We start from the raw sequence: 25,745 nt of genomic DNA, 5'->3' as shown, positions 1-25,745 counted from the left end.
TTGTAGAGCCAACTTGAGAGGCTGTTCTGTTAGAAGGGCTGAAGGCCAGCACTGCAGACACAGCTAGCCCAGGTGCCCACATCATTTCTTCCTACCTGCAGGTTCATGAACCTCACCCCGGGCCAGCAGCCTCAGTTACTAGGAGAGTCAAGGGCCCATCTGGTTCCTTTAGCTCCAAAGGAGGCTTGCTTACAACGTGCATGGGCCTGCTGGCTGCTTTCACACGGCAATACAGCCTGCATAAGCTAGACCTGTAGCAGAGAAGATGAAAGCACCCCAATGAAAGAGCATTTCTCGTGGGAGGAAAACACACTGGGGGGTGGGGGGTGGGGAGAGGGAGAGAGAGAATGGGGGGGAGGCTGTCTTCCAATCCTACCAATTGTCACTGTCTGTAGCAACTGTGTCAGTAACACTGCATCTCAGAGTGTAACTTTCTAGTAAATGCCGCATCCATCAAGGCCCAAGAAACATCTGGTAAAATGGTTAAATAAAAACAATTTCATTTTTTATTTCAGAGTTTACTAAGAGTACCCAACAAGAGACTAGTAACACTCCTGGCTCAGCTCTGCGGGAAAGGCCCTGGAAGGAAAGAGCAAGGGCAGACAGCCAGGGAGGCCTCAGGACACAGACCTACCCCTTCCACTAAGTGAGGAGCCCTGTCCAGCCTCTGAGCTCTACCCGACGACCCCACCTCTCCACCCAGGGCTAAACCCTCCAGTTCCCACTCCTCTAATGCAGGAGGCTGTCAGAAAGAGCCCAGATAAACAGACCGATGAAGTCCACTCAAATGAGGTCCCTTCATTTCCTAATGTACTCAGCAGTCACACTGCCCTGTCCTACACGTGTTATGGGTATTATCAACACAGTCCAGTCCTTTCTAGAGCAGTTTTAGAAGGCTTTTCTGCTAAAGAACAAGATCCAGTGAGCGACCTACTCACTTCCAAAGAAAGAAACCATGTTGGGAGGGGGTGGGTGCCTGGCACAGAGGTCGCCTCCAGCATCATTCATCTCGGGCAATCCATGGGCTTGTTTTCTGCTAACATGGTTTTTTTAAAAAGTGTCTTTCTTACTGGCTTGAAACTCACACCTAGTAAGTAGGCTGTGCTGATGGCTGAGGAGCTCCAGGGATCTGCCTCCCTAGCACTGGGGTTACAGTGGGGGCCCCAACCAGCTTTTCCATGTGCTCCCAGGGATGGAAGACCTCAAGTCACTTCACAGACTGAGCTCTATCATCCCAGCCTGAAAGGTCTTTCTTTTCCAAACACCATAAATATTTGAAAGACTTCAGAAGCCAGATGTGTGACAGTCAGTCACAGCCACAGAAGAATACACGTGGCCAGCAGGTATACCTGGAGAGCTGCGGGGCTCTGTGTGAAGATGAAAAGTCCCACATTTTAAGTAAGAGAGGAATAGTCATTACTGGGGAAATGCAGGAACAGATAGGCACATACAAGTCATCAGACACCAAACTGGTACCCTCCAACCCACAAATTCCACTTTCAGAAAAATGGGATGTGAGACATGAACAGGATGGGGATGCCAAAGAGGCCTGCAAAGTCCTGACAAATCTCCTGAACGGCCCCAGTAGCTTTACTTGCTAGCAAGTTCTTTGGTCACCAGCAACATGAGAACAAGACTTGGAACCTTCACAGATACAGTGAACCGGAATGACACTGGCATTTCTTGGAAATGCAAGGAGTTAACCAATCTTATTTAAAGAAAGGAAAAATGAGGCAGGCCTTGGGAATCCCGGGAGAAATGCCCCTGGCCTGCCCACTCCCAGCACTTAGGAGCACACTCACCACCCCAAGCAGCAGATTACAGCCAACCCCATGAAGGAACAGCGATAAACAAGCCTAAAGTCCTGAGACCATAACAGGACACTTGCCCAGCATGAAGTCCCGTGTTCAGTCATCAGCAGATAAACCAGGTGTGGTGGTGCGCCTGTCATCCCAGCACTGGAGAGATGAAGGCAGAAGGAGCGGAAGTCATCCTTGGCAGCAGAGTGAATTTGAGGCAAGTTTGTTCTCAAAAGCAGCAACCATTTCAGTTGCGTACCAAGTGTGCTGCTGCCGGAAACAAGATCCCTGGCACATGCGAATGTTTCCCCAGTACAGACATGCACACATCTACGTAATCCAACTGTGGGATGTAGCTCTGTGCTTGGCCTCCTGGGTCCCATCCCCAGCACGACAGGGACAAAGAGAGAGGGGGTTGGGGGGGGGGTGTTTGGTGTTAACCTGAGCTTCAAATGAATTATCAACAAGTAAACAACTGGCAACCACAGGGAAACAATCTATTTTGGTTGGGTTAGGAAGGAAAAGAAAGCTTTGTCATGAATAAATAAAAGCACTGAGTTTTTTGTTTGTTGGTTTTTATTTTTGTTTTGAAGTTAAACTGTCTAACTAGTTGGCTGGAAATAGTAGCCTCTGGAGTATTGGTCAACCTACGAAAAAGAAAGCCACCCTAAGGCAGAGGTGACCTGCTGAGTTTACCCTGGCACCAAGGCCAGTGTGACCTCCGAACCTAATGGTTCCTTCAATATCCCTTTGACTTTCCCTCACGCCCTCTCTGAGAGCTCAGCCTCCCCTACATGGCAACCACACACCAGCCCTAAATCCCCTCTTTATTTGTCTTATGTAAAGGGTCTTCCACTTCTCCAGGGTGTGAAGGGAGGGTGCATTCAGTAGAAACTATACTCTGGGCAGAGAATTTTGCTCTCTTCCTGGGCTGGCACTGTGTAGTGAGAGCTTCCCAGGTACCTGCATACCAAAGCACCAGATCAGCCAGCCCTACACTGACTCCAGCAGGGAGCTAACGTGCTTAGTTACAGTGGGTTGATCAGGACAGCACTCCACCATCAGTGGGGATACAGTGTCGTCTTAGTGTTCATGGACAGGAGAGTTCATGAGTGCTGACCTTCCAGGACAATTCCTGGGTCCTCTAGTACCAAAACTTGCCACCAAACTCTTTCTAGAACAACTCTCCTATATAAAAATCTCTAAAGTAATATGTTTGTAACTACATCCTGCCCTAAAAATACCAATTAATTTAAACAAAGGAATAAAGAAAAAGCATTAGAGAGCCAAAAGAAAACAAGCCAAGAGTCCCAGCTGCTTGGGAGGCTGGGACAGAAGAAGCTTTGGGAGTTTTAGGCAATGTAAACCATATAGAGACACAAACTACCTGTAGAAGGTGTCACTGACAGTGAAGAAGGCTTTGGTAGACCACATCATCATCTACACAAGTAGGAAACAAAGATGCTGGGATGTGGGGCAGTTACCAGGCACGAGCCGCCAAAAGGTGCCGTGGCCTGCTTACTGCCAGCCACTGAGTGGCTCACGGGTGAATGCCATCCGGAATGTAGTGTTGTTGTCGGGGATATGGGAGTGGGTGGGGAGGGTAAGTGCTGAGCAGACAGCTTAGAACAACCTGATTTAGAGTTGAGGCCACGGAATGTGTCTCTCTGCTGGGAGCCCCCAAGGACACCGCACCAGAGCTGGTCAGGGCATGATTGGGAACCGAATGCATTAGGATGTCACGGGCAATGGTTCCAAATGATGAAGGTCACAGGGGAAAACAGAGCCATCCTGTGTACTTGGCCTGACGTGTGTCAGAGTTGCTTGTCACACAGGCAGACAATCCATGCTTAGCTGCCCTGAAGGTGACAGACAACACAGATCTCCATCAATTCTTTTAAATTTTAACCACAGTGTTTCCATGAAAGTCCAGGGAGGTGCTTACTGGGAAAAGGAGTTTGTTGGAACAGACTCTTCCATCCTTGAAGGACACCCAAGGCGTGTGGATTTTATTCTGTAGTCAAGGAGACACAGCCCATGGACAAACCCAGCGGTGTCCAACACACGGGTTCTGGAAAAAGACCTGTCAACAGAGCTTAGCTTGCTTGCCTCTGAATCCTTTCCCCAAGGTGCAGCCTGGTGGAGGGGCAGCTCCTGGTGGCTTGGAGGGGGTCCTGTTATCATCGGCCCTATTCACAGCTTTCCTAGAAATAACCAAATAGGCCCCAAAGCAGGAGGTAAGCTGTGACTGACACGGGTCCTGGGCTGTCACTCAGAAGCAACTAAACAGAGTGAATCTTCTGGAAAGTAGAGCCCTGGATGGAAGGGTTGTTGGCAAATGTGAAGGACATGTGGTGCAGACCTGCTTGTTTTACCAAGATAAGAGTGTTTACTCCTTTTTTTTAAAGGTTTAAAAAAAAATAGTGGACAGTGATGACACACACCTTTATACGCTCAGCACCAGGGAGGCAGAGACAAGCGGATCTCTGTGAGTTCGAGGTCAGCCTGGTCTACAGAGCAAGTTCAGGAATAACCAGACTGGTTACACAGAGAAACCTTACCTCAAAATTTAAAAAAAAAAATAATAATGTATTTGAGCGTTTGCATGTACGTATGTATGTATGTATGTATGTATGTATGTATATGAATCACTGTGTGCATGATACCCACAGAAGCCCTGAAGGGAGTATCAGATCCCACTATGTGGATTTTTAGAAGTGAACCTTGGTTCTCTGGAAGAGTCATCTCTTCGGTCACATATACCTGTACTTTTTCTTCTTTTCTTTTTATCTGAGATGGAGTCTGACTGTGTTGCTGCTCTGGAACTCCTGGGTCACCCCAGCAATTCCCCTGCCTTGGTTTCTCAAGTGCCTGGCTTCACATCTGTCCCTGTACCACTCAGAGACATTTCCAGCCTCCTCCCTGCAGTGATACTGATGCTCACCCCACCATAGTCAATGTCTCGTTTCTGCACACCTCACATCCTGTTCTACCGGGACTGGTGCCAGCTGCAGGAAGAAATGAAATGGAAATAGGAGGGTGGAAAAGAGGGCATTTTATTCCCACAGTTCACTCCTCAGAGCTGACACCAAGATAAGACTGGCAGGTCCAGGATGCAGGCTGAATGAGGTACCTCCACAGGTTCAAGGGGTTCCTGGGGTTGCTGTTCTGGAAGATGGGGTACGGGGCGGGGCACAGGGCAGCAATAGTAGACTCTGTCACAGCCTGGAAATGAACCCATGGCTGCAGAACACAAGGAGGCACCATGGGCAATGCTACCTAAGACATTACACATCTAAAAAAAAATTTTTTTTTTTTTGAGATAGGGTTTTACTACGAAGTCCTGGCTGGCCTTGAACCCACAAAGATCTGCTTGCCTCGGCCTCTGGAGTGGTGGGATTACAGGCTTGAGCCATGAAAGCCCAGTTTGTAAAATTCATCTTCATCAAAAGGAAGAGAGCTTCAAGGGCTCTTGTTCTTTTCATATTCTAGGAGTACCTGGCATTGCACTAGATACAGAGCTTTTGACTACAGAGGGAGTCCAGCTCTGCCGTCCTAGACGGGACAAAGAGAGGCACACAGTGACAGCAACAATATCCTATAAAGAAGTTTCTGAATGGCTCAGGAGCCTGCAGGCTCAGGTGAGGCCCTGAGCCCTAGGGCAGGCTGTAGCCAGGGAACTCAGTGATCTCCCATAGCTGACCAGGAGCCACAAAGACAAATACTTCAGAAACGTGATCTAAAAAGCAGGTCTGTGTGAAAAGGGGGTCTACAATATGACCTTGGCGGGGTCTCCATGAAAAAAAGAGTCAGCAGACCATGTCAACAGAACATACGTTCAATGTGGAGACAGGGGCAGGAGGCAGGAGATGACTCTGAGACAGAAGAAAGCTCTTTATCAACCACGCACATGTAGGAATGTGACGCGGCGGAATTCCTACCTGGGGTGTATATGCACAAGGGGGCCGATCTCACCATAGATAACAATATGGCAATCTCCTAGGTGGACTGGCAGTGCTAAACCACGGCCTGCACAACCTCACTTAAGGGTCAATGCAACAAGAAGGACAGCCTGGAAGCACAGAGACAGCAACAAGTGTGGTGTGGAGACTGTGTGCGCCAGCTCCTGCTGAAACTGGATTGTGGTATGGCGATATGGGGAGGGAGTGCCCTGAAGGGGAGTAACAGCCTTCTCCAGAGTCTGTGTTAGTTCTCAGGGAAATGGACTAGTTCTCAAAAGCCACCGTCCTCTGTTTCCCCTCTGTTTCCACCCCGACACAGCACAAAGCCCTCACTAGAAGCAGCCAAAACTCTTGGCTTCCGCCTCTGGAGCAGTAAGCTACACAAACTTCTTTTTATTGCAAATTAAACATCTTTGGGTATTTTTGTTAAAGCAATGGGATCTCTGAAAGATCCTGGGTAGCCAGGCATGGTGGCACATACCCTTAATCCTACCACTTGGGAGGCAGAAGTAGGAGGATCAAAGCCAGCCTGGATCTTCATAGTGAGGCAGTCAGAGCTACGTTTAATAGTGAGATCTTGTCTCCAAACAAAACCAGAGACAGTGGAAAGATCCTGGGATGAGTGGCCCCAAAGTAGGAAGGGGACTAAAGGAAGCAAAAGAGGGCTCATAGAAGGGTCGATCAAAAGAGGAGGTCATACACTGCATGGTGTTGTGTGTCCCCCCAATCTGCTACCAGTAAGTCCCTAGTAAGAAGGGTAATGCCACTGAACTCACTGAACTTGTGAGCAGAGCATGGGGAAACCTGGCTTAGCTTCTTTAGCTGCTCAGCCCCCAGCCCTGACAGTCCCCAGTGTTGAAGAAGGCCCTCAGCGTTCCTGTATCAGGGAATTGCTCGGCCACTTCATCCTAATAGTTCAGCTTTACGGGTCTGACAGTTTACAGCAGAATTCTAAAAGCAAATACTCGTCTTGTCGGCCACTGTCTCTGAGAGAAGTTATGCACCATGGTGGATCAACACTGATCTAAACAACAGATGTTAAATGACAGTTGTTCGTCACTTGCTGTCCCTGGAGACCTAAGACCAGTGTGCGGCACAGCATGGCAGCTTTGCAGTCCTCTTCTGAGTCCTCATACAGAAAGAGGGAACGGTGCTGTGGTTCCTTCTTCCTAGGGTACTAATCCACCTGAACAAGGCTTACCCTCCTGGCCTCATCTAACCACATCAGTTCCAAAGACCATCACACTGGAGGACAGGGCTTCGACAAAGATGTTGAAGGAACACAATCCAGACAACAACAGATCCCCCTCCCCAGCACTGTTTCCCTTGGAGAAACTCTGGGCCAAACACTGTGCTTGACCCAGAATCTGACAAGTTACATAGACATATCTCTGTGTGTTCAGCAGCTCTGACAACAGACAACCTCAACAAGGGCTGAACCCCTGCACTTGCTGACCCAATGAGAGCAGACTGACTACACCCAGTTCTGAAACTGTCTCTGCAGGGGTTCCTTAGTTTCCCACCCTCCCTTCTAGGATTGGAGACAACTGTTGCTATGTAGCCTAGGTTAACCATGAACTCTCCAGTCCCCCCTTCCCTGCTTCAGCTTCCCACATTCTAGGATCACAGGTGTGCACCACTGTGCCCGGCAGCCTAATGCCATCTCCTGGGTCTCTTCAAGGGAGGCAAGAAGAAGCCCATGCAGTATCTGCACCCTACACTGCTTGTGCCAGCCAGCACGCTAGGATCCAAAATTCGGACCCTCCTTTGGACAGGTGCCTACCTCCCTCCCGCCAGACCCCAGCACAGTAAGGCAACTTGAAGCTGAGTCTGCTCGGGAGACAATGTGACGGGATGTGAGAACAAAGTGTTTCCGCCCAACAACAGCAAAGCAGGAGCCAAGCACTATGCCCGCTCAAGTGTAAACACCAGAGCTCCACCAGCCTCCTCCTGCCCTGTGGACCCAGCCCCACCCCTCAGCAGTGTCTTTATCTTTCCTCTTCCCTCAGTTGGATCTTGCAGAGACCAAAGAGAACAGCACTCTATTCCAGGACAGGCCAGCTTTGTGCTGTAGTAAGAAGAGCGCGAACCAAGCGATGCCCAGATTAACCGTCTATGCTCCATCAGCTGCAATCTGCGTCCCCAGCTGAGCGCCTCAGGCTCGGGGAGGGAAACCAAAGCCCAGCGCTGCTATGTTCCCTCTAATTTTGAATAAATGTCTTTGACTTAACCCATCAATCTAAACACACTCCTGTTTTATGATTTTAGTGTGTCCCTTTAGAACGTGACCCTGCACACACTAGTGCTCCTGGCAAGTCCTTCTCCCCCAAGGTTCTGACCCACTTCTGTAACCCCCAGGACACAGACCACAGCCACAAAGCTGGCCAGTCCCCTCACAGCCTGGATGATATTGCTTTGGTTCTGTCCTCTGGCTCCTGACACCCTTGGCATTTCTTCATTTAACGTGTTATGTGTTATTCAGCCAGAAAAATGCCAGGAGCAAGATGGTGACCTGCCCGAGCAGCTCTCTGTGGAAGACTCTTAAGGCAGAGGAGATGCCTGCTGGGAAAAGGCTGATGTCAGCTCTCCTAGAACAGCTCCGCTAGGATAAGGCGGCCTTTGTTTTCAGCTCAACTGTGAAAATGAGAAAATGCCTCCAGCCTGACAAACAAGAAACCCACACAGCCCAGGTCAGGCCTGTGACCTTTACTTAAAGGTACCCACACTTCATCAGCAAAGGCTGTCGACAGAACCCAGGGGGTGTGGTTATGATCACCCAGGTCACCATTAAAAATCAGCTGTGTGTCCAGCACAGTTCAGGCTAGTTCCCAGCTCTTACTAAAATGTGAAAGGCACAGTTAATCTCAGACAAAGCAGCTCTGAGTTTATACTTCTCTGTCAAACACATGGAAGTGGGAGGGGATTTAAACAAACAAACAAAGAAAATCTCAGTTTAGCAGTATCTTAGTTTCTGAGTTACTGTTTAGGGTAACTGAGAGCAGGGCTGTAAATCCCCAGGATCTCTTCAGGGATGTTGGTGAGAGGACATCAAGCTGAGGACAGAGCCTGAGCATGGTGTGGACACCCGGGGAAGCTATGGAGGGAGAGGACATGTAATTTGAAAGGTTCCACGAAGCAGCCTTTGATCAACAATTCTCGATTTTAAAAGAGTAATTATTTATTTATAAATAGTATTTGTTTCCACGCACACACACGAAATAAAGGAATCTTTTCATAAACTTAGAGCAGATGGCGCACACCTTTAATCCCAGCACTCAGGAGACAGAGACAGGCAGATCTCTGTGACTTCAAGACCAGCCCGGTCCACAGAACTAATTTCAGGACAGCCAGGGCCACACAGGGAAACCCTAGAGATAGGGTCTGAGGAATTCCAGGCTGGCACTGAATGTATAGTCAAGGATGACCTTGAACTTCCAGGAACAGGGGCATACAGTTCGCCTGGTTTTATGAGGTGTGGGAGAGAATCCAGGGCTTCCCGCATGCTACTCAAGCACCCTACAACTGCGCTACATCACCCACCAGCATGTTAAGACAGATTCTAAGATATTTCCCTTTAAATCTTTGAAGCAAAAGGTACTACTGGCTTGTGTAAGAATTTAAATTACTAAAAATGTGCTTTCCTAGGCTACAGAAAACTGTCTGGGACTGGGGGTGCAGCTCCGGTCTGGCACGCATAAGACTCTGGGCCCCGGTCTCAGCATTGCAAACTGATTTTTGTTTTCTAAAAAAAAAAAAACAACAACAAAAAAAAAAAAACAGGACAGGGAGATGGTTTGGTGGGCCTTTGCTTAGTGCTCAAGCACAAAGGCCAGAGTTTGGGCCCAGCACCCACATAAAAAAAGCTGGGAATAGCAATCTGTGTCTACAGCCCCAGTGCTGGGGAAGCAGAGGCAGAAAGTCAGCCAGGGTAGCCAGCTGGGGAGCTTCAGGTTCATGACAGACTCTGCCTCAAAAAATGGAGAAAAAGAGGAGAACCTCTTGTTCCCTGTCTGTCCTTACACGGTTCTCTCCTGTCCTGCAAGCAGCTAGCTGGACAGCCGCTCTCCACTGTCCCTGCAGAGCCATCCCTGAGCACTGCTCACTTCTCCAGCCCCTCAGTACCACACGCCCCTTCTACACAAGCTAAATGAACAGTTGTCAGCCCTCAACCTCACAGTATCCACAATTACGTTTTGATTGGATGGAAACTTCAGACTGTCCAAAAGCACGAGGGAGACTCAAACACGAGCCACAGATGCTACTGTAAGGCTGCCTCTAGGGGCTGTGTGGGAAAGCCAGCCCCATGCTGATGTCTGAAAAGTGGGATAGCAGGAATACCAACATCCCAGAATAATAAGATTCATGCCCATGAAACATCACCTGGGTGCACATAGTAGGCACTCATGGCTACTGCCACAGAGAGGCTTTTTCTAGCAGTGGCCATCATGCTGAATGACAGAGGTCCATGCCCTCTACAGTGTACCTCAGCACACCAGCTGCCCCTTGATGGCTCTGCTGCTTCCCTCATAGTCCCAGCAAAGTTAAGGAGGCAACACCAACCCACAGCTCAGTCTCCTCTGAGTTGAAGTTTCTATGGCTTTTGAAAGTTTGTAAAATAAAAGCCTGTTGGTAGCACACATTGAGGCCTAGGGGACTCAGGAAACAAGAAGCAGGGCCACTTCCAGGGATACAGCAGGGTGCACAGGAAGCCTACATGGGACAATAAGAACTATGGGCTGTGCAAAGCAGAAGGTGCCACCAGCTCCTATGCCCAAGTGACCCCATCAGAGCCAGTGATCAACTTCTCCCCTCAGATGCCGGATTCTTGGTTTCAAACATTTTCCCCAACCTTCTGAAAGACCAAGGGAGTCCCAGTTTGGGATTCGTTTGTCCCATTTTCCCCCACAAAGAGAAGAGTCAACTCCCAGTGGATCCCTAGGAGAAGCTGATAGAAAAAGAGAAGGCAGCCAGGCTATAGAGTATTCCACCAGAACTGCCTACGTCAGAGCGGAGAAAAACCGCAAGCACACTTGGCCGCAAGAACACCAGGGGGCCTGCTGCACAGCAGGCCAGCAGCTCACAGCGACAGCAAGGGACTCACAAGAGCAGCAACAGGCAGGAAGCAGGGCTGGCAAGGTCAACCCGTCCTCTCAGTGTACACTATTTACCTGGGTCTCTGGCATGCACAGCTGGCTGCTTCATATTCACGCCATTGATCAAAAGGGGGATCCTACTCCAACTGGAGAACACCCTGGGTAGAGGTGTCATACAACCCAACACAGAAGTCACTCAGTGTGTGCCATGTGCCAGTCATCAGAGTGGTCAAGTGTGACTGGCATACATCCCTGTGGCTGTGGACCATTCCACAGGCAAGATAAATATATGTCATAATATAGAATGCCTTGTGTGTCACACATGGTGGGGTTAATCCCAACTTTGGTCATAATATCCCAATGTCTGCTCTTTGAAAAACAAAGCGAGTTCCAGGACAGCCAGAGCTAGGCGCACAGAGAAACACTGTCTCAAAAAACAAAAACGAACAAACAAACATAGATAAATAAAATCAACAAAGCTAAGGGGAAAAATCTAGAACTCAATGCAAACAGCAACAAATAATTGAAAGCATGCTCATCAGGAAGAGGCAACAGTGTCTGAAGTCACAAGAACATGAAGAGAGACCAGCAACCACACCAAACCTCTTTTAGGGTTTCTCAGAGTGGCACCTGAGGGCAGAGCAATCTGGAAGCACACACTGGAGGCTGGCCTGGAGGAGTGAGCTGGCAGTGCAGGGTTCTGACCTGGGGAGAAGGCTGGATGAGGAGTGGGGATGGGATGGAAGGAAGAACTCCGCAGGGTGGGACCAGAACAGCAGAACTGGACAGGAGCTCAGGGCTTTCCCGTGGGAAGTGTCTAGAAAACAGTGCTAGGCAGGGCCCCTGAGCAGACAGTCCCACTCTAGGACTGGCTGCCCACAATAAACGCTGCAGGTCACAGTGGCTCCTGAACTTAAAATGTAGCTTGGGCAACTGAGAACATGGAACTCTCGATTTTTCTTAATTTAACTTTTAACTTTGTGGTGCTGGGGACTGTAACAAATGCTTCAAATGCTCTGCCACTAAGTCACATGCTCCCAGCCCCCAAATTTTGTTCCTTGTTTCTAAGTTTATATCACAGGTTGTGGTTAGTGCCCACTGTATCAGAGGACTCAAGAGACACTGTAGTAAGCATAAATCATCATGTGACACCTAGTACCCAGCACTGGGCTTCTGACCAGGTCAATAGGAACAGGGGCTTCCAGCATAGGTAGCCACGAAGCCAGGGCAATGGGCGAGGAGTCTAGAAATAGGAGCTAAGGAGAGTGTTCAACAGCAGTGGAGGCCTGAAGCAGGGTCAGAAGGCAGAGGAGGGGCTGAGGGATAGTTACAAAGCTGAAAGGGAGCTTATGGGGCAGTGTGAATAATAAGGAAAAGAAAAGTGGACACTTCCCCATAAGACGGCTATACCAACGTCACACGCCGACCGTTCCCCAGAAGCCACCCCACCCCACCCAACTCCTCCCATGCCAACACCCATACTCTCTGTGTAGGCATCTTCCTGGGGTCATCACTCTGGCAAGAAATTTAACTGGATTCAATTGACTCAGGTGAGACAGGATCACACGCTGGAGGACTCAGTAGGGGAGGAGGCCTTTTCTCCCTGTAGCTCCCACCCTGCCTCAGAACCACTCGTGGGCTCCACCTCTACTAGACAGCAGCACCATGGAGTCTCTGCTGGTGGCTCAAACTTTGCTTTACAGGCATGCTCTCCCCAGAAGTGCAGCAATTTCCTTCACATGGAGCAAACATGACACACTTTACTTGTACACCATTAGCAAATTCTAGAAAGCTAGAACACGCACACTTTACAGTCTCTTCCAAGATATAAATACAGGAGGACCATTCCTGACTCAGCCAAGAGCTCCTACTGTCCTCTTAGACACAAAAGCCAAGAACATGCCACAGCTCAAAGACACATCTCATAAATCAATCAAAATACTTCCTAAGTACCAACAATAAGAGTAAGCAAAATTGAGAAAAACACCCTTTATCAGTCTCTGACCTCCATACACACCTACATGTATGTGCACCTGCACCCACCCATATGCATGCATGAGTGGTACACAGAGAATTCATGATATATGTACTTTAATACGATTTTTTAAAAGGGGGGAAAATCACCTAGCTATGGGAGCCCAGAGAGTCTGGCAGAATGAGGGTGCAGTTTCTATTTTCTTCTAACTTTGCGTAATGATGCTAATCGGGAGCTGTGCACCTAACCTGATGACTATTTTCTTGTTTTGGCAGTGCTGGGCGCTGAGCAGAGGACCGTGTATACCCAGGCAGGGTCTGCCACGCACGGAGCAGCACTCTTAGCCCTCACAGTACCACTGCGCAGGCTCAAAGCTACTCAGAGTGTCAGAACAGGCCAGTATTTCAAGCTCTTGTTTTCAATCACCGAGTTCCACAGCTGTTTTAACACTCTCACGTTGTCAACTACAGCCAGGTGTGGTGGTGCTTGGCTATAATCCCTGTGTTAGGGAGGCAGAGGCAGGACGAGCAAGAGTTCAAGGACAGCCAGAGCTACCTAGTGAGTTCAAGGCTGGTGTGGGCCACCTAAGATCCATCCTCAAGGACACAAACGAGGCAGAGCACTGACCCCACCAGGCTTACTGAACTAAGTGCATAATCTAACAAGAAGGCATAATCACTGCCCCATGGGATGTAAAGGTGTGCCAGGGCACCCAAAGACACACACACTCTCTAACACTCAACACCACACACTCTCACTCTCCACTGTTGGCAGAACTGGCATCTGAACATCGAGGTCATTGACGATAAAAAGCCATAGCTTCCACCAAGGAGTCTTTACCTGCTTTAACTCTGAGGGTCTCTATCTGTTAAACTAATTGTTGCCACCTTACAGTAAAGACACTGGGTCCCCAAGAACCAGGTCCACACCTCAGTTTACCAGTCACAGAATAAGGACTTCAACTAAAGCATGCTGCAACTAAAGCATGCTGCAACTAAAGCAACCTGCACCATCACGAGGCTGCCTCTTCCCCCTCCCCTCCCTTTAAGAAAGAAAACAAAGAGTCGAAAGTCTTTTATTTGGGTTTAGCAAAGTTGGATGGAAGAGAATGAGAGACTCTAGTAATAAAAGAATGGACGCCAGACGTCTCAACAACAAGCAGTCATCTGAGCCCCTCCCATACAGTGAGAGAGGGCGCTGTTTTGCACAAGCCTCTGCTACTGGATTCCTGAGTGTAGCAAATTCCAGGCTCCAGACTGCAGGCTCAGCCTCTGACTAACACTACAGTGATTTATTTGAAGATAAATACCTCTGTCAGTGTCTCATGACTGAATACAACAGACCAGGCAGATTGGCATGCATGGAATGTAAAGACGCGGGTTGAGGCAGCAGAGGCCAGGGCTGCCTCCAGCTGCAGAACACTGTCCACAGGAGGGACCCTGCGACTGCACCTGCTGCCTGCACCACTGTGCCCTGTCTGTGGAGCAGTTCCAGTGATTACAAACTACTTATTTGCACCCGGGGGACACAGACTGGCTACACAACTGCCATAGGCCAGACATGTTGGGCTCACCAAGTCCTGAAAATGCAGAACAGTATGCACTGCCTTAGCCAATGCCAGCCAGACCACAGCACAAATTCAGAGAACTTCAGCTTAAGCCCCCCTTCATGGGGTTTAAGAGATAGGCTGGAGAGATGGCTCAGCAGTTAAGAGCACTGGCTACTCTTCCAGAGGACCCAGATTCAATCTCCAATTCCCACATAGCAGCTTACAACCATCTACAACTCCAGGTCCAATGAATCTGGTACCTTCACACCGACATACATTCGGGCAAAATAAATAAAACCTTAAGAAGAAAGAAAAGAAAGTTTTTTTGGAAGGAAGGAAGGAAGGAAATAAGGGACAGAGAAGAGAGACTAGGGCATGCCTGTGCCAATCAAGGATCAGAATTAGTCTCCTGACACCAAGAGGGCTCTCTTGCCATGGCTCCAGGCTAACTCCAGCTGTGACCAGCCACAGGCACAAAGGAGTGCTCCCCAGGGCACAGTACTGGACATGGACACACAGGCACGCACACACGCGCGCGCACACACGCACACACACACACACGCAACAGCCTTCACAGGTAGTCACTGTCATTTATTGGGTGTGTAAAGACAGACACCCACTATCAGTGTGCACTATGGCCATCAGAGTACACCAAGCCAGGTTTTCCAGACCATGCCCACACAAGGTAGGCTGCTGGCTTCCAAGAGGGAGGTTGTAGGAGTTGAAAGGAAATAAGATTTCATCTTTGGACCAGTCACTAAAGCCAGCCTGACACCTTCCTGGCATATGAACACCACTTATCTCTTATAAACAATGTCCTCTAACAATAACTCATGAAATCATAATGGTGTATGGGCAGAAAGGTGAAGGGAAACCCAGCCCAGCCCAAAGGCATGAGCCCAAAGGGCAGAACTTACAGGTGGGGGCTGAAGATGCGGCTCATCTTGGAGATGTGATCGTTTTCACAGTCGAGGTCCTTGTCCCCAGGTTCCATGCTGAATTTCCTCTTGCTGGGACTGATGGGGGGTGGACCTGTGCGGTGATTGCTGAGGGCAGAAGCCACCGGGAGGGTCTGCATTCTGGGTTCTCCCCTGAGAGAAGCTTCACCTATGCGAAGGGAATGGGGATATTACTACCAGCAGGAAAAGCACCCCATTGTGGTCTCCACGGTCCCCTAGCTCCCTGCCCCCCCCGCCCGGCCCCTTGCAAAACTTCTCTCTGTGGAAAGTTTTGGCAATACAGCAGGCAGACTGCCATTCTCAGAACATGGTCTGGGCATGCGGCCACTGCCAAGCAGGGGACATTGACATCAGTGAGGTCTGCCAGCACTGGCTCTTTAGGGCAGAGTTTAAATTGAAAAGCTGCTATAAACAGCCGAGGGGAAAATGATCATGAGGAATCCCCAAAGGGAAGTTAAACTCAGAAGGCTCTTTGACTCTTAGGAATTCGACCTTATACCTCTAAGAAAGTGTATAACGCCACTGTTGACAAGCTGATTTTGCTGCTTTTGTTACATTTTTTGAAGTTGTGGGTGTACCATGCCCACGGAGGCCAGAATAGGTTGTTGGAGCCCGTGGAGGTGGAGTTACAGGGCAGTTATGAGCTGCTCACCATGGGTGCTGGGAACAGAACCCAGGTCCTCTGGAAGAGCAGATCTCAAGTACTGAGCCACCTCACCAGCCCCACGCTGCAACTCTCAAGATGTGTTTCACAGATCGCTGCTCACGAGGGCTCCGACACAAATCTGCCTTGTTAGGTCTGACTTTCTGGGCTGTTGTCAGGGGCTTTGAGCTGAGAGATAAATTTGTGCCTGGCTGTGAATCAGGGTAAGCATGGCCGTTCAAATACTAAGGGGTTTGTATCTTCTAAAATTAATAACAAGAGCTATAATTACTTTGAGTGGGCAGGCTCACTCTTTCCCACAGAGACACCCTTCTGTTGGGCAGTACACATTGGCTTCTGGGGCCTGACCAATCTTATTTCCACCAGTCACAATTAAGAGTCATATTAGCATGAAGTCGACTTCATCTGAGGTGCTATGGTACCCAAGAAAAGCCGCCTTTGTGACCACTCACTTCCTTTCATATCATCACTAATGTGCGGCCGTCAAACAGGCGTCACAGGTGACAAACACGGTTTTGTTAGGGGACAGGAGGGAGGGAGGGAAAGGCCTTCGGAGTATCCACCAGGAAAAATAAAAACTCTGCCAGTTTAGAAAGCAAGATAGAAACTTGCAAATATACAGTGACCTGTAATACACCCCCGGCAGGATTTCTTGTAAGACTTCTGGCCACAGGGCAAACTGGAACTTTCCATATTGCACAGAGTAGCTCAACATGGACTCTTGTACCGGCCACCCTCACAGACTCTGGCTGATCTGGGTGGGTCTCAGCTTCTTTGCTGCTAACTTTTGGTTTCAGAAAACAAGGTTAAGCAGCGTTGGTCCTCGGACCTTGAGAAGGTGCAAGCTTTCTTCCTTCCCCAGCCCCGTTTCTTGAGCTTCTTCCTCTACTGAACATAGATGCTTCTTTAAGACTCTGGTGAGCAGACGAAGAAGCCCACGAAACCCAAGGAAGTCACAACCCCTGCAAACCAACCCACACTGTCCATACTCTGTGCCCAGTGTTTCCCCAACACCCCTGGCAAGGGCCAAGGAGAGGGGAGGATGCAGGCTCAGCATGGACCCCAGAGTTTCAGGAGCCATTTCATCAGCTGCCTGCTGGGGCAACAGGCACTGCTATGGAAACAATCACCACAGCAACAAGTTCCAAGGGGTCCAAAAAAGGAGCAGTCATTCAGGACAGCAGCTATGGGGTGGCCCAGTCTCAGAACAGAAGCCACCCAGAGGCCCCCATCACTTGGGAAATCACCCATGGAGATGCCAGTCACTCGGTGGCTACACAGACAAGCTTGGTAGAGAAAGCGCTGGGCTCCATGCCCCCAGGCTGTGGCAGCCTTAAGGGAGTATGTATTTGCTCCATTAGAAGTTCATGCAGGAATGAGCTTCAGAGGCTGGCACAGAGAAGAAAAGAGAACTGTAGGTTTTCCAGAAATGGAGTGGGGACGAAGGGCCCTGAAGGAACTGCAGAGTCTCCTACAGGTGAGGGAGTGCGTCCCCCATGAATAACACATGACCTCCCGCGGTGAAGGGAATGGCTTGTTCGGTGAGCTGCAGACAGGAAGCGTGTCTTCTGCTAGTCATGCCAACACCTCCCTAACAATCCTCAATGGTGACCGGATCTGGACAGTGACACCCTTTTGCTCATCTCTGGACAGTGACACCCTTTTGCTCATCTCTGGGACCACCTGCCCCCCCCAACAAAGGAAGCTGTCCAATACTTGTATCTTACCAATGCTTGTATCTTAGAGTCCATTTGCTATACTCTTATATATGGCAGAGGAAGGTTAGGATGATTTCAGCAGGGGCTGGAGTCAGAGCACCTGCCTAGGACATAGGAGACCCTGAGTTCTATCCCTAGCACTATTACTGAAGAAAAACCCCAGACGCATGCAAATGCTATCCACCTGCTACTTCCACACACAGCAGCTAGGCGCACTCCTTAAATATCGCCCCCCAATTAAAGACAAACAAAAAAAATTTTTTTTTGGCCCAGGATATTTTGGCCCACCATATTTATTTTAAGGGAAAAAAAGTAATAGAAAGGAAAGAGCTGGAGGCCAAGCACTGCCCTAGGCACACGGGGCCCTGGCACCATCCTTAACACTACATGCACTGGGGTGGGGAGGAAAAAGACACAGCTACATCATGATGCCATACATGAGCAGTCACGTCAAAGCCATGGCGGGACACCAGACAGAGGAGACCAGCGCACCGCCTCATCTGAAGTCCTGCACCTGAAGGACTGATTCTAAGACCCCCTGCTCTGGAGACAGTGACATGGCCAGCCTGGCTACCAAATCACCTCTTCCAGTCAACGAAACACAGAACTTTCAAAATAGCAGTGTGTGTATTCGCTTGCTGGCTCTCTCACTGAGATGGGGACGGGGGCGTCCTCACCTTGTAGCCCAGGTTGGCCTCAAACTCCTCTTTTTCCTGTCAAAGCCTCAACTGGGATCACAGATCACGGGAGCGTGCTACCACGGCTAACCTTCAACAACAAACCTTCAACTTGATCCACAGCTTATTGTTCTCCTTCCCTTCCCCCCACACGCCCTTCGCCGTGTTTGAACCTAAAGTCAAAACATCAAACCACAGCTCCCCACACCAGCGGACTCGGCTGCACTGGCGTGTCTCCCGTCTGACCACAGCCATGGTGACCAGGCTGACGTCACTGTCTCAGCGGGAGGGAAAGCACCCCCTAGTACAAGATCTGCCCTTCGACATTGCACAACCCTCTCACAGGCCCAGGGCCATGTGGGGCAGGGGCCCAGGCAGCTGAGGAGTATTTATTTTCTTTTAAATAATGAATCTCCATCACAGGTATGAACAGCTGGGGAGAAGACGCAGTGAAATTGGCCTCCTTTCTAAAGTTTGGCTGTGGCTGTCCTGTTCTTGTTCACTTTTTGTGTGTGTTTTAAAGAAGGGTTGTTGGGCAAAGAGGTGAGCAGGCCCAAGCCAGCAGAGATAAAAGTGGCACACTGTCTGCCCCAGCACAAGTCTGGCCCACACTTGTACTGCCCAGTGACCAAGCCCTTGTCCCCCAGCCCTCTGGTTTGACAGAGAGCACCTTTCAGATTGCTGCTCAGAACTATAGCCCGCAATGCTCAGAGCCAGATCTCGGAACCAGGAGCTGAGCTCAGCCAGCAGAGGCTGCCCAGCAAGCCCGGCCAATGTGGCCATGTAGGTTCCAGCCCTGAGCAAGCAGGTCTTGGTTGCTGAGCTGCAGTGAGCTGGGGAAAAATCACCACCTGTGCGGCTTTCAGCTAATAACAAAAAAGCAGGGTCACGAGGGACCCGGCAGACCGAACAGGCAGCATTTGGGTAAGACAACACATCTCCTAAACCTCAGCTGGAGAGCCTGGTGGCCTGGCCAAGCTGGGGGCAGCTTAAGGCACTGAGGCCACTTTCAGACAAAGACCACCCAGGAGGAGCAACACAGGAAGCCATGATGAGGGCAGAACGCCCCCCCCCCCCAACCTCCGAGGCACCAGGAAAACATGGAGATGTACACTGTTCCCCACACCCAGATTCAGAGAGCCCAAGAAGCACGGAACCATAAGGGCTCTGAGGACTCCAGGGGCTGAATTGTAGACTTCTCAGGGACTATCTGGCTGTCTGCAGATGGGGGTAGGGGCAGGGTTCAGACTCCATTTGGAATTTAATAATAGAGGAGCTCTAAGTGTGACCTGATCCCACAGAGAGGCGCTGGTCCACGAGGACCATAAAATACCCATAGTCTTACCCTGTTTTAAGAATCTAAATTCCACAAAGGATAGAAGACAACAGCCTTTGTTTTTGTTTAATCTCAACAAGAGGAAGGAGAGATGGCATTGGGGTTAAAAGCACTTCCTACTTGTCCCGTGTTCAGTTTCCAACACCAATGCTGGGTGACTCACAACCACCTGTAACTTCAGCTCCAAGAGATAAAATGCCCTCTTCTGGCCTCTGCAGGCACTGCATGTACATGATACATGTATACACACACACACACACACACACACACACACACACACCACGCATCAAAAATCTTTTTAAGAAATTCTAACCAAATAGCACTTATAGTTCTCAACATCCACCGCACTAAAGTCATTTTTAAACACCGAGGAGGAAGGTTAATTTGAATATCAAAAGGTACTAAAATACTTGGAATACAAAACTGCTACAATTATACCCAGACACTGCCATTAGCAGAGGCAACAAATCCATACTGTGTAAAACCACCTGCATTCCCCGGAGTGACAGTAAAGACCTTGCTCCCTCCTTCAGACTACAGCTAATGGCAGTGACTCCAGAAGGGCACAAGGCTGCAACTTGGATGGGCGGCCACCAAGAGGCTCTCACCATCACACCTGTTAATGCACCACAAAGGAAGCTTCTCTCCCACCCCTCACCTCCATAAGAGCAGCATGAACTATAGGAAAGGCTGTCTAGGGCAGAGCTTGTTTGCTTGCTTTCTAAGATTTACTGTTGCATGTGTGCGTGTGTACATGTATGAATATAAGTGACTGCCAAGTGTGTGCATGCAGCTGCCTGTGGAGGCTGGAAGAGGCCATCAGATTCCCTGGACCTGGAGTTACAGCTGGTCATGAGGCGCCTGGTCTGGGCTCTAGGAACAGAACTCCAGTCGTCTGCCAGAGCAGTTAGCGCTGCAATCACTGCCCATTGCTGCCGCCTTAGGGCTCTGTAAACTTCTCACTCACAAACGCTTTTAGCCCAAGAGACTTTTACATGACCCAAGTATATACATTTATAGATTAAATAAATAGAAAAATCAACTATTTATGGATAATAATCATTAAGAAATGTACTGCAAACCAAGCATAAGAGTGCACGCCTTTAATACTGGTGCTCAGGAGGCAGAGGCAGAAGTAGGTGGATCTATGTGAGTTTGAGGTCAGCCTGATCTATAAAAGAGAGTTTCAGGATAGTCAGGGTTGCACAGAGAAACCCTGTCTTGAAGAAAAGAAAGAAAGAAAGAAAGAAAGAAAGAAAGAAAGAAAGAAAGAAAGAAAGAAAGAAAGAAAGAAAATGTAAAAAAATGTATCGTAGACCAGTTCTTTGGTATACATATGATCTACCATTTAGTAAAGATGAAAGTAAATTGCATGCTAATGAGATGGATGTACATCTCATTTAGATTTAATAAACAATTAAATCTTGGCTGAATATTCTCCAACATCTTTCAGGACGGATCAATATTTTTATTTTATAATCTGTCAGTACTAAGAATTCTACTTTACATAAAAACAGACAGGAGGACCAATGGAACTGAATCAAAGACCCAGATATTAATCCACACATCTTCAAACACCTCATCTTTGACAAAGAATAAAAAAAAATCAAATGTAAAAAAAAGAAAGCATATTTAACAAATAGTGCTGGCATAACTGGATATCAACATGTAGAAGAATGAAAATAAATCCGTATCTATCACCATGCACAAAACTCAAGTCCAAATGGATCAAAGATCTCAACAAAAAGCCAGCCACGCTGAATCTCACAGAAGAGAAAGTGAGAAGTAACCTTCAATGCATGGGCACAGGAGATCACTTCCTAAATATAACCCCAGAAGCACAGACACTGAGAGAAACAATTAATAAATGGGACCTCCTGAAACTAAAAAGCTTCTGTAAAGCAAAGAACACGGTCAACAAGACAAAATGATAGCCTAGAGAATGGGAAAAGATCTTCACTAACCCCACATCAGACAGAGGTCTGATCTCCAAAATATACAAAGAACTCAAGAAACTGGTCATCAAAAGAACAAATAATCCAATTAAAAAAAAAATGGAATACAGACCTAAATAGAGAATTCTCAACATAGCAATCTAAAATGGCTGAAAAAAGCTTATGGAAATGCTCAATGTCCTTAGGCATCAGAGAAATGCAAATCAAAACAACTCTGAGATTCCATCTTATACCTGGTAAGAATGGCCAAGATTAAAAACACTGATGATAACTTATGCTAGAGAGGTTGTGGGGAAAAGGGAACACTCCTGTATTGCTGGTGGGAGTGCACGTTGGTACAGCCCCTTTGGATATCAGTGTGGCAACTGCTCAGAAAATTAGGAAACAACCTTCCTCAGCAATACCACTTTTGAGTATATATTCAAAGGATGCTCAATCATGTCACAAGGACATGTGCTCAACTATGTTCATAGCAGCATTGTTTGTCATAGCCAGAACCTGGAAACAACCTAAATGCCTCTCAACTGAAGAATGGATAAGGAAATGTGGTACATTTACACAATGGAGTATTACACAGCAGAAAAAAAAATGACATCTTGAAATGTGCAGGCAAATGGATGGAGCTAGAAAACATCATATTGAGTGAGGTAACCCAGACCCAGAAAGACAATTATCACATATACTCACTCATAGGTGGTTTTTAAACATAAAGCAAAGAAAACCAGTCTACAAATCACATTCCAGAGAACCTAGACAACAATGAGGACCCTCAGAGAGACCTACATGGATCTAATCTACATGGGAAGTAGAAAAAGACAAGATCTTCTTAGTAAATTGGGAGCACGGGGACCTTGGGAGGGGGCTGAAGGGGAGTAAAGACCCAGGGAGAGGAGCAGAGGAAAAATGTAGAGCTCAATAAAATAAGAAATTAAAAAAGAGTTCTGCTTTGCATAAATATGTAGTACGAAATGGAAAAGGGAGGCCAGGCAGTGGTGGCACAGGCCTTGAATCTCAGCAGGAGGCAGGCGGATCTCTGTGAGTTCAAGGCCAGTGTGGTCTACAGAGTGAGTTTCAGGACAGCATGGACTGTTACACAGAGAAATCCTGTTTTGAAAGAAACAAACAAACAAACAAAAAGATGATTTGTTTGGAGCCATTACAAAAGGCGCTAGAAATTCTGCCCTAGACGCCAATCAGATTTTATTGAGCTATTTTACATGGAACTCAAGTCGGCAGTAATTCAAGCAGGAGTTTTCAAAAGCAAATAATACCAAGCAAAGAAATAGTGACTTTAAAAAAAAACATTTATTTTTATTTCATGTGTATGGGGGCTATGTGTCTGTGTACCGTGTACATGCAGTGCCCACGGAGGCCAGAAAAGATGCTGGATCCTTTGGGACTGGACTAACAGATGGTTGTGAGCCCCTGATGTGGGTGACAGGAACTGAACTCTGGTCCTCTGCAAGGAAAAGCAGTACACACGTCTAACCACTGAGCCACCTCTCTAGCTCATACACCACTTTATGCCTGCTGAGGAATGTTGGCAGAAAAACATTAGTGATCCGTAGTTTCTATAGTTTCTATAAGAGCAGAAAACTAGGTGGGTGCAGAAAGAAGGCTAAGAATCCTAACCAAGTCATCTCCAGTATGAGCCAAGATGGTTTCTAGAGTTCCCCGGCACTGGGCATGGTGTGATGGAATATGCACACTGTATGCTCAGAACCAAGGCTCAGGAAGTCACAGGATATGACATGGGCAAGCATGACCAGAGGAGACAGCTCAATTTAGCATGCTTTTGCATTTGGTTTGTTTTAGGTCTCCATGTATGCAGAAATCTTTAATGGGCTGCTAGATTTTCCCACCCCTAAACTCAGTTCCAAGCTGGGTCACAATCCACAGTTTGCAAAACTGGAGTTTAGTCCTAAAGCTGAGTTCGGCCTTCATAAATTTTAACTGGGATTCAAAAATAAAAGAACACCTGTTGGCATCTCTGCTTTCTAATCCCCACTTAGCCAGCATCTTCTCTCTGGGTCCTCCCTTCCCTGCTCAGAGAGTTGTAGGTGGAGATTTTTCTCCCTCCCGCCAGTCCCACTAGACCGGTTTCTCTCCACCCACTGGGTCCCTGTAGCCACTTGTTGAATAACTACTCTGAGGCTTAGTATCAGTTACGATTGTTTGGTCAATAACTTAGGCTTCTTACTGGCTAGCTCTCTTATAAATTAGCCCATTTCTATTCATCTATATATCACCATATGCTTGTGGCTTACTGCCTGGCATCTCGTTTCCCCAGCAATTACATGACATCTCCCCAACTCCACCTTCTATCTCTCCCTATCTTTGTTTTGATTTCCCACCTCGGTATACTATGCCTAGTCATTGGCTGAAATCTCTTTAGAAAAAGAAAAAAGGGGGAATGGATGGGGTGGGATAATAGGTAGATTAGTTATCTACTTGTGAATTATTAGTTACAAATAATTTACATTGATATAGATTCTTGTTATTGATACATATGTAAAATTATTTTGTATTTCTGTCTAAGGTAATTTGTATATTGACACAAATTCAAATTATATTTGTTATATTGTACATATTCCTATTTCTGTTTACAATATTTTATACACAAATATAAATGTTTTGTCATACTGTATGTATGTTTCTATCTCTGTTTAAGATATTTTGTATATTGATGATGCACTTTAAGGATATTTTTGTCATACTGCACCATATATTCCTACCTCTGATCAAGATATTTTTATATTGATACAATTTTGAGGTCATTGTCCTCATACTGCATATCCGCTCAAAGACTGTTTACGTTCATATATGAAGCTTTAGACTTTTAGCTATACAGGTCATTTAAGAATTACAGATTAATAGTCACCCATGTTTTTCATAATTATGGTTTCAGCCAGTAGCTTTTGTGGTACCAGCCCTTAGGGCACGGTCTGAGGTGCTACATGCAGACTGATAAGCAGAGAAGTGTGCTCGCTCTCTTGGGAGGTCAGAGCAGAAACACGCTTGTGCGGTTGCTCACATCTCCCCGGGACATGGCGGCTTCCACCATGTCCGGTATTCTATGAGTCTTGGATTCCCTATATATCCCCATCATAAAGACAATTTTAACTCTCGCATTACCTTTTGCTTTAGAGGGTTCTCAGTAGAGCGAGGCAGTGGAGTTCCCTGGTGGACAAGCCTGTCTCTTGTTATACAAACTTGGTGTCCACCTGACCCAAGACCATCTGGCAGTGGCCCAATGTGTCACGTGTCCTGCTGTGGCCACAAGTGCCAGCAAGACAAAGGTGACTCAGGCTCCTGCAATACCAGTGCCCTGAGCCTCAGTGGAGGAGGCTCTGTGGCCATGGTAACCTGTTCTATCTAGATTGGCTTGCACATCACACTGGTATATTGCAGAGGAAGAGGGAAACCAAGGAAGAAAACTATCTGCAGAAGGTTCTGGAAGCAGACTCCATTTGCCAGTGTTTAAAAAGTGCTAAGAATGAGTATCCACAGCAAAGCCCTGGCTCAGACCTCTTCCCCACGCAAACCGGGTTCTGAGGGTCCGGACATACCACAGTCAGGTGGAGAGGAAGTGCTACGGCCTTCTCTGATTGTCAGTGTTCTGGTGAGATGCCACAGAGTTGCTCAGTAAGCTCCTCTACCACACACAAAGACCTCACATCTGAGGTGGGGTTACCCAAGTCCAGGGAGGGTGGCAACTTGAAGTCCAGCACTGACCACTGGGGGAAAACGGAGAAGCTTGTCCCGGGATGGGACAGTGAGCTGCCAAAGAGCACCTAGCCTGAGTGTCACCGCACAGGTGATCAGGTGATCAGGCTGCCTCTGGGCCAATGGGCTTCTCATTCGTCCTGGCCTAGAGACATGTACAAACAGGCTCTGAAATGGAGAGGTGTGCTCACATGGACGCTTCATCCCTCAAGCCTCCCTTTCTTCATTTACCATGAGAATCTGAGAACTTAGGGAAAGCTTCCCTGTTTTCCCTGCCTAGGTCGTCTGTGGTGCTGTCGGCTGACACAGTCCCACTGGGGACAAGAGCCCAC

The 25,745-nt window shown here is 47.9% G+C and overlaps 1 protein-coding gene across 5 annotated transcripts in view; it reads right to left on the bottom strand.

Annotated features, from left to right (window-relative positions):
- Window positions 1–25,745, bottom strand: part of Vgll4 (vestigial like family member 4) — a 109,634-nt gene that overhangs the window by 13,195 nt on the left and 70,694 nt on the right. For 4 of the 5 annotated variants that reach the window (XM_087904416.1, XM_087904414.1, XM_087904418.1 and 1 more), the window contains one exon: window positions 15,296–15,485. In XM_087904416.1, the coding sequence (XP_087760542.1) occupies window positions 15,296–15,485 (190 nt within the window). Of the gene's footprint in view, window positions 1–15,295; window positions 15,486–15,989; window positions 16,130–25,745 lie in introns of those variants that run through there. The other variant, XM_087904417.1, reaches the window with a different exon arrangement.

This window comes from Myodes glareolus, chromosome 3, assembly GCF_982192425.1.
Source record: "Myodes glareolus chromosome 3, mMyoGla1.1, whole genome shotgun sequence".
Lineage (NCBI taxonomy): Eukaryota > Metazoa > Chordata > Mammalia > Rodentia > Cricetidae > Myodes > Myodes glareolus.
The sequence above is the reverse complement of the archived record's forward strand: the minus strand, read 5'-3'. Positions and strand labels throughout refer to the sequence as shown.